This window comes from Balaenoptera acutorostrata, chromosome 16, assembly GCF_949987535.1.
Source record: "Balaenoptera acutorostrata chromosome 16, mBalAcu1.1, whole genome shotgun sequence".
Lineage (NCBI taxonomy): Eukaryota > Metazoa > Chordata > Mammalia > Artiodactyla > Balaenopteridae > Balaenoptera > Balaenoptera acutorostrata.
This window is the reverse complement of record NC_080079.1, coordinates 11,961,054-11,972,934: the sequence shown is the minus strand read 5'-3', so window position 1 is coordinate 11,972,934 and position 11,881 is coordinate 11,961,054. Positions and strand designations below refer to the sequence as shown.

At 50.1% G+C, this 11,881-nt stretch overlaps 1 protein-coding gene across 1 annotated transcript in view; it reads right to left on the bottom strand.

Moving 5' to 3' along the window:
* Positions 1-315: 315 nt before the first annotated feature.
* Positions 316-11,881, bottom strand: part of RGS10 (regulator of G protein signaling 10) — a 37,088-nt gene continuing 25,522 nt past the window's right edge. Inside the window, exon 5 of the mRNA XM_007173181.3 lies at positions 316-660. Coding sequence (XP_007173243.1) covers positions 514-660 — 147 coding nt within the window. The 3' untranslated portion in view covers positions 316-513. The remainder of the gene's footprint in view (positions 661-11,881) is intronic.

Below are 11,881 nucleotides of genomic sequence, written 5' to 3'. Positions count from 1 at the left end.
GTGATGAATTTCCTTTTCCCAGCACTGAACTTCCTCTCTAGAAGTATTTAACCCAAGAGGCACCTGACAGACAAACCCCCAGTGACCTGAGTTTGTCAGATCAGTTCATTCTTGAGCTGATTCACCAAGTGAATCTGCGGACACACGTGACCCACCCACCGAGGCAGGGCAAAGACTTCATAGGTAAGAGGTGGCTGTTAAGTTTCACCTGGTGGCCTCACATGAAGTTTAATCAAGCTGTAAAATACTCAAACTGTCCAGTGTTTTAAGGACTCTTCCCCCTTTGTGTGTGTGTGTGAGAACTAAAACTTCAAAGCTATTTGTCTTTTTATGTAAGATTAGCCATCATGCAAAACTTACTGGTCAAGCAGGTAATAAAATACACATATCCCATGGAAGGGTTTTGCACATGTCAGTCCTTGCAGATAACAAAGAGGTTATAAACCCTGCACGGTCCTGAGAGTGAGTTCCTTCACTTCCGAAAGCTGCCATTCTTGCCAGTGTCTTGAGGGCTCATGTATTATAAATTCTCGAAGCTCTTTTCGCTGCAGTCTGGGCATCGGGTGGATCTTCGTCCTCTTCCTCTGTTCGCTTGTGTTTTAAGAACAAGTCAGACTTTAAGAAGCGGCTGTAGCTGTCATACTTCATAAGGTTGAAGATCTAAGGGGAAAAGGAAACAAATCTGAAGGGTGAGGCTAATCAGGCTATGAATCATCCAATCAAATATTTATTAAATACCTATCATGTGCTGAGGAAAATACATGCCAAACACACAAAGAAAATTAAAGTAAGTCGTGTGCTAGACAAGCTGGATATCCTGGATGTTTTGGGTCATTATGAAATTATCTCAATGGAATATAAGAGCTTAGAGAGTCACACGAAACAAACCTATCTATATCTTCCACGGAAGTATTAGGTTCGCACAGCACTGATTTATACCCTTGTATCAAGAGGTCCTTTAAGAATTTCCACTTTATTTGGGTAGATAATACAGGGATGTATTGCTCCAGGAACTTGAGATGGCAGAAGAGAAACCATTTCTGTAGAGACGACAGTGTAAAGGCCACTGTCACTGTCATATCAGATGATGTCAATATTGTTAAGACCCCTGGAAGTCTGGCATCCAAGATCTCAAACAAACCTATTATTATGCCCAGAAACAAAGTGGGGCTTATTCAATGCAGGTCAGGGAAGTGAAACGGCAGTCCTGGCGAGCAGAGGCTTCGGGAACAGGCCTTAGTTAAAGAAAATAGCGGTCAGCTGCGGAATGCAAACACTTGCTTGCTCACACAGTTCCAGGAGTGCGTCTCTGGGAAGGAAATCATTCCAAGGTACGCTCATCAGGTGCAAGGGGAGAAACCCTGACAGATTAGAGGGCTGCCGCCTGCCTCACCCCAAGTCCTCAGAGAGTTGCCCCCTCTCTTCTCTGCCATGGTCCCTCTTCCCAGCATCCCCCCCTCTCCTCCCACCCCATCCTTTGCCACCACCCTCCTCCCTTGCCCTGCAAAGCGGTGGGAAGAGGAGAAGCAAAAGGGAAGCGCTTTCTGGTGGTCGAGGGATACAGTCTCTTTCGAGAAATCTCTCTCCATCTCTCTCAGACCTTTCAACCGAACTTTCAGGGCATTCTGCAGACCGAAAATCTGCCCTGCGCACCCTGGTGCCTTCACTTATTGCACTACCAATGGGCTCAACAAGTGGAAAGTTCCAGGGGTCTCTAGAATGTTGCTCACTGCCAGGCAGGGTTATCAAGTGGGTGGTAAAACGTCTTTTAAATCTGTCCTCTCTCAACAGGCACACAAACTACTTTGTAAATGAAATGTCTGATGGTGTCCAGGGACTCAGAACATCTACCTGGGGGCTGGGAGAACTGGACCTTGGCCTTGACACCTTCATTTTCCCAAGATGGCTTCAACCATGGGAGAACCGCTTAAATCATTTTGCTTTCAGCAGAGTTTGGGTTTTCTTTAAACTCTTAAACTACTGCCTGCCCTTCCCTGGGTGTCCTCACTGCTCAGAAAGACCACACCTCTGTAAGCTCCCACCTTGTGCCTATCCATGGCAGCCATCTATTTTGTAGCCATTTTGTAATCCTAGACTGATTTGCTAAGGTTTGGAGAAATTATTCATTAAAAAAAAAAAAACCTCCCAGAAAATACAAGAATCATAGCCAGGGGTGAGGTGGGGGATGAGGAATGCCATTATCATTTCATGCAGGTGTTGCCATCCCTCACCACCTGCATTATTCGGCCCTTCCAGGCACAAGAGCCCCCAAAGGGAACTTTGAGATGCCCACCAAGTTCACAGTTTGGAACGATGCTCGAAAAGTGACTAATGAAACCAGCTTCGTGAGTGCCCCTCCTGGCCCCCAGCCCCGCACCCCATCCCGACCAGGTCCGCAGCGGATGGGACCCAGCTCTGCCAGCAGGATGCGGTTCGACCCAAGTGTCTCGTCTGTCTCCACGTGTGGGAGTGGAACATCCTGTTTGCCTGCCGTGGCTCTTCAAAGAAGAGAAGCAAAAAGGCTGGGGCTGGAGGCACCTGGGCCAGGCCGGAGGCAGTGGGGGAGGGAGGAAGGGAGGTGGCTTCAGCCAAGCGGCTGGCAGGACTCACTCAGCCTCCAGGAGATGCCAGGACAATGCAGGCTCGGCTGCCCCTTTGGCACTCCTGGCGTCAGCAAGCGTGAGGGGAGGGGGCTGTGAGCTATTTAACAGGAGCAGACGGGCCACTCCCTGCCGTGGGCGGGTGTGAGATGCCCGTGAAGGACTTCAGGATGGGGCTGCCCTCTCCATGAGCCCTCACCTGCTTCCAGGTGCAGCTCCTGGTACCGCCAAGTCAGGGGATGGCAGCTGCAGCCATCAGACTGGGACATATTTGAAGAAGAAAAGGGATGCTGATTCCAAGAGTCTCATTTTCTGGGGCTGTGAGCTGCCTGGTATCTCTGCATGGGGTCTTCACTGCCACTGGCAAAGGGTCTCCTGGGCACTGGCCTAGGAGCTCATGGCAATAGGCAGCTCCCATCCCAGGTCTCCTCGTGGTTTGTGCTCAGTGAAGATGGCTTAGAGGATAGAGAATGTCCTAAAAATCTCTTTCAAGAAAGTGGCCAGGACTTCCCTGGTGGCGCAGTGGTTAAGAATCCGCCTGCCTCAAAAGTTTGAAGACGGCAAAAGGGGTCCAGGAGCCGGGGAATGCAGGTGGCCCTAGAAGCTAGAAAAGTCAAAGAAACTGATCTCCCTTATGGTTTTCAAAAAAGAGTTAGCCCTGCTAACACCTTTAATTTAGCCCAGTGAGATCCATGTTGTACTTCAAACCTACATAATATATTTGTGTTACTTTAAGCCAGTTTGCAATAATTTGTTGAAGTAGCAATAGATATATATATAATAGTAAATATAAGCAATGTGTATAATGTATATTATATATGTGGTAAATATAATCAATAGAAATAGTAAAAAAAAAAAAAAAAAAAGAATCCGCCTGCCAATGCAAGGGACACGGGTTCAAGCCCTGGTCCGGGAAGATCCCACATGCCACGGAGCAACTAAGTCCGTGTGCCACAACTACTGAGCCTGCGAGCCACAACTACTGAGACCGCGTGCCACAACTACTGAGCCCGCATGCCACAACTACTGAAGCCTGCGCGCCTAGAGCCCGTGCTCTGCAACAAGAGAAACCACCACAATGAGAAGCCCATGCAGCGCAACAAAGAGTAGCCCCTGATCGCCGAAACTAGAGAAAGCCCAAGCTGCAAAGAAGATCCAACACAGCCAAAAATAAAATAAAAATAAATAAAAGTTTAAAAAACAAAGTGATTGATCAATTTAAAAAAAAAGAAAAGAAAAGAAAGAAAGTGGCCAAAGACCAGGTACCCAGCTGCTGTCCACAGCCATCTTTATCATGGGGCAAATGGCCATGACGGAGGTCCAACAAACATTCACCCAGTGAATGAATAGAATCCACCCACCGAGCAATGACAGAGGGCTGGCAAAACAGTTCAGGGTGGTAGCAGCCGCACTAAGGGCACCTTCAAAGCACACATCAGGCAACGCACGGAGCATCCTCTCTAATCCTCACCGAACCCGAGGACCCAATCACACAGGGGAAGGAACGAGGACTTGGAGATTTGGTGTTTTGCCCCAGTGGCTGGTATATTGTCAGCTCGGCTGCCGTGACAAGTACTAAGGGCTGGGTGGCTTGAAAATCAAAAATTTCTTTCCTCAGAGTCCTGGAGGCTGGACGTCCAAGATCAAGGTGACGGCAGCGTTGGTTTCTCCTGGCTTGTAGGTGGCCATCTTCCCCAGGGTCATCTGGTCTCTGCTCTGTGTGTGTCTATGTCCTCATCTCCACTCCTTATAAAGACACTGGTCAGGCTGGAGTAGGGCCCACCCCAAGGACCTCATTTAACGTTAGTCACCTCTTTAAAGACCCCCATCTCCCAACACAGTCACATTCTGAGGTACTGGGGCTTAGGAGTCTGACATATGAATTTGAGGGGAGACACAGTTCAGCCCATAACAGTGAGGCAAAGAGGACGCAGGATGCAAACTCTGGCCGTCCGGCCCTCGAGCCCCCACTCCTAACCTCCAGGCTATCCTACCACTCATATAGCAGAGCAGGAGGCAGTCATTAAAAATAAAGAGTGCAGAGGAGTTTAACATGGAAAAACGTACCTGAGTGTGAAGTGACTGAACACAGAATTTTTAAAATGCACGTAAACTAAAAACAATGATCCCAATACGTTCTTTAACGAGTGCTTGTGTGTATAAGTGGGAAATAAACATCCCCAAAGGTTGAATGGTGTGTCCCCACCAAATTTAGGTCCACCTAGAACTTCAGAGTGTGACTTTATTTGGGAATAGGGTTAGTTGAGGATCTCAAGATGACATCATCCTGGACTTAGGGTGGGCCAAAATCCAAGGCGTGTTGTCTTAAGAAAAGGAGAGACACACAGAGAGACACCCAGAGAGAGGAAGGCCATGGGAAGGCAGAGGCAGAGATTGGAGTGGTGCAGCCACAAGCCAAGGAACACCAAGGACTGCCAGCGGCCACCAGAAGCTGGAAGAGGCCAGGAAAGAGTCTTCCCTCCAGCCTTTAGAAGGAGCACGGCCCTGGCGACACCTCAGTTTCAGGCTTCTGGCCTCCTGAGCTGTGAGAGAAAAAAATGTCTGTTGTTTTAAGCCACTCAGTTTACAATAATCTATTACGACAGCCCTTGGAAATGAACACAGTCAAATTATTGATTTCACCTCACTCCTGCTTGAGCACAGAAAATGAGATGGCCCTAGGGGTTCCAGAAGGTTCCACAAAACCAGGACTCTCTGATGGGGAGGACTGGTCTCACTGGGGCTGGACCGTGACCATCCCCTGACCATGCGCCTCTCGTTGTCCGCAGGGAAGCGAAAGAAGAAGGTGGAGACCCAGGTGGGCGGGGGGCAGGCCTGCAGGTCGCCGACCAACACCCCTTCGGGAGACAGGCAGCCTGCGGAGCAGAAAACTCAACTCGGCAGCTAAGTTGCATTCCTTACCTTTTTTTTTTTTTTTTTTTTGCCATCACAGTTGTGGCCCAGCAGGTTTCAGGTTTCGGCAGCCCCACATCTGGGGGCTGGACGCCAGGACTGTAAATTGCTTAGTGTCGTGACCTTGGGAGCCAACCCTCAGGCTGCTGGCAGTGGGACTCGAAGTGAAAACAGAGAAGGGGGTCTTCCTGCCAGGAGGTCCCCCCACTCAAAGTCGTTATACAAGACGCCCCGCCCTCCCCAGATCCCAGACCGCGCGACTGATTAGCATTCCCCTTTCTGCAAAGGAAAATATCCACGTGGTGCTTCAATTTGAGACTATTCCGAGTCTGCAGCTCCAGAAAGGGACTCCCTTACAGACGCATATTCATCCGTATAGACAATGAGAAGCTTAACCAGCCTTGAGGGCCCCTCCGTGAAGGTTTCACCCCTGTCTCGATCAAGTGCATTTCAAGCCTAATCAATCTTTTAACCCGTCTTAGGGGACAAGGCCATTAGAGGCCTAAACTAAACACACATCCTACCTCCTCTTCAAAGCCCTCCACCATGTTATTTCAACTGGGTACCAGGAGGAAAAAACATGAATCCTTTACTGCAACAGAAAATTTTATTAATGGGATTTCCTATTTGCTTCAAGAACCTAGTTTAGTTTTTACATGAAAAAGACTGAAAGAACACATTAACTGTCCATGAATTGCAGTTCTAGAATGCAACTGCACACCTAGACCGCAGACATGCTTTCACACCACACGGACAGACACAAAGCGTGAAGAAAACCAGCCTCCACATCCAGCCCTCACGCAAGGATCAGCGGGGCGCTGCAGAGGCTGCTGGGGCCAGGCGCAGATGGGGACGTCCCCACCCCTGATCAAAGATCACCGCCCCCTCTGGGGATGGGGGAATGGGGTGCGCTCCCCCAGGGGATGGGGGAGAAGGCCTGAGGGCAGCTGGCAGAGAGCAAGTAAGAAGATAAAGCTCAGGTCAGCCCTTGTCCCAAAGCACCAGGGAAGGCCACACAGAAGGTTCTGTCACCTGGACAGTGCTCCTTCTTCCTGGACAGGCCCCCCGCCAAGGTGGACAACGTGCCAGGGTGAGAGCAGGAATCCAGGAAGAGGCCGAACACGGACAGAGACAGAGACCCCTGGCCGGGGAGCAATCCCCTCGCACACCCATGGGTTTGGTGCTGTCTCACTGCCGCGGGGTGGGGAGGGGGCGATTTGTCCACTTGTTCCTGGAGTCCTTTTTTTTTTTTTTTTTTTTTTATTTTTTTGTTCCTGGAGTCCTTAATACTCAAATCCAAAGCTGAAATGACATGCTTTCTACGTGGGGTGAAGGCGTTTTATTTTCGCCTTTGGCCATCAGGGAGAAAGTTCAGTGCTATCTGGCACCCATCCCCCACCCCCTCTTCTTCCCCTAAACACCATTTTAAAGTTGTAAAAAAAAAAAAAAAGTATTTCAAATGCAGTCCTTCCCTCCCCACCATCAGAAGCCAGAGGGCCATGGCAAACGCCAGAATCCAATGCTCCTTCCACTTGAATGAAAACCCACGAACCGCTCTTTCTGGCTTTGCCCGTTGGAACATGTCATTCTCTGGACTGGGCTTGACCGTTGAGAGCAAAAGGCACCTGGCACCAAGACTGAGGTGCCCAGTAAGTCCGGTTCCAGCTCCCACCGCACCCAGACTTGGAGAAGCGAGGGGCTAGGGGAGGGAGTGGACTCCTAGACGACCCCAGGAGGTGTGGCAGCCCCTCCCCCACACCCCTGGGTCCTCACCAGCTGGCCCAGCCCTTCTTACTGAGGTCTACAAAGGAAGCGCTTCTCATTTCTTGGGTTCTGGGGAAATTCAAAGAAACAACACTGCTAAAAAGGGGCCTGGTGCATGGTTCCTTTCGCTGTCAAGGATGTGGCTGGGAGTGCTGACATCTCACTGAAGTCTTTCGATTTTTTTTAAACATCAGAGGTTAAGGACTTCCTTTTCAGGGGAGAAAACCACCTCCACTCTGCCCTCCCCAGACCAGACGTAGCACCAACCCCGAAGCCTGCGTGAGGGCATCCTGACAACACTCAAAATCTGCAGTAAGTGTAGGCACTGGGGTCCCTAAGATTTATGGAAGAAGAATGAGCAGCCCTGCCCGCCTCAAACCTGCAGGCTTCTCTTTCATGGTCTGAGAGAGCAATGACCTTGACCCTTCCCTCTTCTTCAATCTCCTTGCTATTCCAGGGAACCCATCATTCTACTCTGTGGAATTCAAACCAGAGGCTTCAGAGCAAGAAAGATGTGTAAATTGGCACCCAGAAACTTGCAGGAGCAGAATTCTGTTTTAAATCTTTCATATGGCTCAACCTCAAGTCACTGAGCAGATTTCAAAGTGTTCCGTTTTCAAACATTCGGGGAAGGGTCTGGAAGGATACACAACATAAGGCAGAAAGTGAGAGGGAAGAGGCAGGAACTGGGGGATTTTAGCTTTTCATTTCATCTCCTCCTGGATTATGTGAATTTTCTTCTCTTCATCTTAACAATGCATGTGGGCTTCCCTGGTGGCGCAGTGGTTGGGAGTCTGCCTGCCAATGCAGGGGACGCGGGTTCGCGCCCTGGTCTGGGAGGATCCCACATGCCGCGGAGCGACTGGGCCCGTGAGCCACATTTACTGAGCCTGCGCGTCTGGAGCCTGTGCTCCGCAACAAGAGAGGCCGCAATAGTGAGAGGCCCGCGCACCGCGATGAAGAATGGCCCCCACTTGCCGCAACTGGAGAAGGCCCTCGCACAGAGGCGAAAACCCAGCACAGCCATAAATAAATAAATAAATAAAATATTAAAAAAAAAAAAAAACAATGCATGTAGTAATTTAACAATTAAAAATAATTTTAAAAATTAACTTGTCCAGAATCCTGGGCAAGGCAGTAACAGGATGTGCTCGTGGCTAGTGCTGGCTTAGCGGGTTCCTGTGCTGGCCTTCCTTCCTGGAGTTCTAGCCATGTAGCTGAGCAGGACACATGTGTCCAGGCCACCAAGCTGACAGGGCCAGAACAGACCGGCGTTGTCATTTCTTGTACATGTTAGGCTGCTGTGACTAATTTGATCCCTTCATGTCGTGGGTGACTCTCAGTGCCTCAGTGACTGATGGGAATATTCTAGAATCAGCCAGGGCTGGAGGTACAGGAGAGCACAACTGAGCAAGGGAGGCGAAGGTGGGAAAGGAGAAGAAGGTAAGAGCGTTGGTTGGTCTTTAATCGCCAAAGACCATGCTGCTGTCCCAGCGCCCAGGAAAGGAAGATGGCGGCACAGACCAGAAGGAGAACAGTAAGAACAAACACCACTGCTTCCCGTGGATCACGGGCCTCAGTGTGGCAGGAAGAGTCCGGCTGAACCAGAAGCGCTGGGTTCACGCCCCGTTTCCCCTCTTCCAGCTCTGGGACCTCAGGCCAGTCAGGTCACCTTCCCCTCAAGGGAACTTTCTCCCGTAAAGTGAGGTGCCAGGTTCCACCTTCCCCAAGACTACTTGATAGTCAGATGAGATGCACACACAAAAGCATGGTGTAAACTGTGAAGAGGTTCCGCCTTAATGTTTTCCCAGAATTCACTGAAGTGTAGAAAACTGACATAGACATTATTTGGCGCTTTTTAAAAGGTGGGAACCTAGCCAGGGTAGGGCACGTGGATTCTGCTACATTTCTGAAAGTTACGTTGAGCCAGGGTTTCTCCACCTGGGCACCACTGACGTTCTGGACCAGATACGTGTGTGTGTAGGGGGTCGTGGCGGTGGGGGGGGGGGGGGGCGGTCAGTGCTGTCCTGTGCATTGTAGGGTGTTTTGACAGCAACCTGGCCTCTGCCCATTAGGTGCCAGGAGCGCCCCCCCACTCCGATCATGACAACCGAGAATGTCTGCAGACATTGCCCCATGTCCCACGAGGGGCAAAATCACCCCCAGTTAAGAACTACTGCATTAAGACAATTTAAAGGACATGCACAGTTAACACCTGTGGAGGGCTGGCTGCACACCAGGCGCTGCACCAAGTCAGTGTTTCACAGACGTGAGTGCATTTCATCCTCACAACTGCCTTATCATAACCTGCATTTCACAAATGAGGAAACTGAGGCTCAGGGAGGGATGGCATCTTAGCCAAAGCTTCAAAGCTGCTAAATTCTAAAGTCAAAGAAAACTCGGCTCTACGGAAACAAGGTTGTGGCCATCAGGGAACAACTTTTTAAAATGGGGCATTGGGACTTCCCTGGTGGTGCAGTGGTTAAGAATCCGCCTGCCAGTGCAGGGGACACGGGTTCAAGCCCTGGTCCGGGGAGATCCCACATGCCGCGGAGCAACTAACCCCGTGCGCCACAACTACTGAGCCTGCGCTCTAGAGCCTGCGAGCCACAACTACCGAAGCCCGTGCTCTCCAACAAGAGAAGCCACCGCAATGAGAAGCCCACGTACCGCAACGAAGAGTAGCCCCCGCTCACCGCAACTAGAGAAAGCCTGTGCACAGCAACGAAGACCCAACGCAGTCAAAAATAAATAAATAAATGAATAAATAAATAAATTAATTAATTAAATGGGGCATTGAAGGCTTGTGGACTGTTTTGCTGCTTGGAGAGGCAGCCGTATTTGCCGAAAGCCCCACGTTACCGATGAGGCCACAGAAGCCACACCGAGAAACAGGACCCACATGGGGTCAGATGGAGGCAGTCCTGGAACATGAGCTCCCACTTCCCTCTCCGGCCTAACTTAACATACAGTGACAGTGACAGTAAATCTGAGCTCAGCGTCCAGGAAGTGATGGGCAGGGAGGGGTAAGGGAGGGGGCAGGGGGTTAGGTCATCCGGGTACAAACAATGAGCCATGGTCAGGAGACTGCGGGTTCGCAGCTGAGTTTCTAGTAGCAGAGATGGCTCTGCACCGAGTCATCTGCATTCTCTTGCCTGGCTGATGAGGGACGGGCACAGCCGGAGCTGGGGATCAGAGCCAAGGTGCCTGGCTTTCAAGAGGACCAAACCTTATGAGCCCAGCCGGTACATTCTATAAATAGTCACCATTGAAATTAAACTGGTTGCCATGGCCTCAGGGCCTAACCCCAGCCAGTTCCTCCCAACTTAGCTTCTTCATCTCCCTCCCTCACTCCACTGCAGACACATACCCAGTGGATTCCTGCCCCAGGGCCTTTGCAACTGCCATTGGCTCTCCCTGGAAGGTCCTGCCCCCAAGTCTTCTCACCCAGCTCCCCCTTGCCACTCAGATCTCAGGCATCTCTTCAAGGAGTCCTCCCTGACCACTAGACCCAAAATAGGCCCCTCTCGGTCACTCTTAGCCCGTCATCTGTTGTACCCCTTTCTGAGCATTTATCTCTGTCTATCCTCTTGGGTGGACAGGTGCTGATTTCCTCACTGCACACACAGTTCCTAGCACAGTCCCTGGTACATAGGAGGCCCTGCATCAATATTTATAGCATAAAGGAATGAAAGAAAAAACAAGTTCACACACCAGCAAACCAACCAGAACTGAACTAGACCTCCCAGGGGAGTTTTTAAGACAAAAAGCCACTGCAGTGAAGTGCAATTCATTGAAGAAATCAGCTCTTTGTAAGATCACCTCCTCCTTCCTGCTTCCCACAACTTAAAATTGTCCAACAGCAGCCTTTGACTGTAGGCTAAAGTTCCAGGGAGATGCCCCCAGTACTACCCTCACCTCTCCTGGCTTTACCTGCACGTGCCGGGCACACAACTGGGCCACGTTGGCAGAGCAGGATTAAATCAGAGAACAGTCTCTCTAATTATGAATTTTCCAGGTAATAAAGTTTTAAGCCCCCAAGCTTCTCTTAAGATATCATTTATGGGGACTTCCCTGGTGGTCCAGCTTTAAGACTCCACGCTCCCAATGCAGGGGGCCTGGGTTCGATCCCTGGTCAGGGAACTAGATCCCTCAGGCCACAACTAAAGATCCCGCATGCTGCAATGCAGATCCCACGTGCCTCAACTAAGACCCAGCGCAGCCAAATAAATAAATAAACAAATAAACAATTTTTTAAAAAAGATATCATTTATGATGGAATTCTTATTAAAACGCCTAACACATTCTTCAGTGAACACGCTGACCACAATTTAAGTTTTGCTTTATAATCTGGGGTCATTAGGATCACTAACTGCATCACCATCCTGTAGCACAGGGATGCCCCCAGTGCGCTGTGTGGGGCTGTGAGATTCCCCACGCTCAGTGGTTCCCAATCACTGTGCTGTGGTTTTGTGTTTAGTATCATTTTTCTGCTTCCTCCCTGGTTGTCAGCCATCACTTCTTGCTGCCCCTCACTCCACAGCCTCTACCAGCACTTCAAACGGGCTGTGAACTGAAAAACCAGAACCTGTTAGAACTGTGTG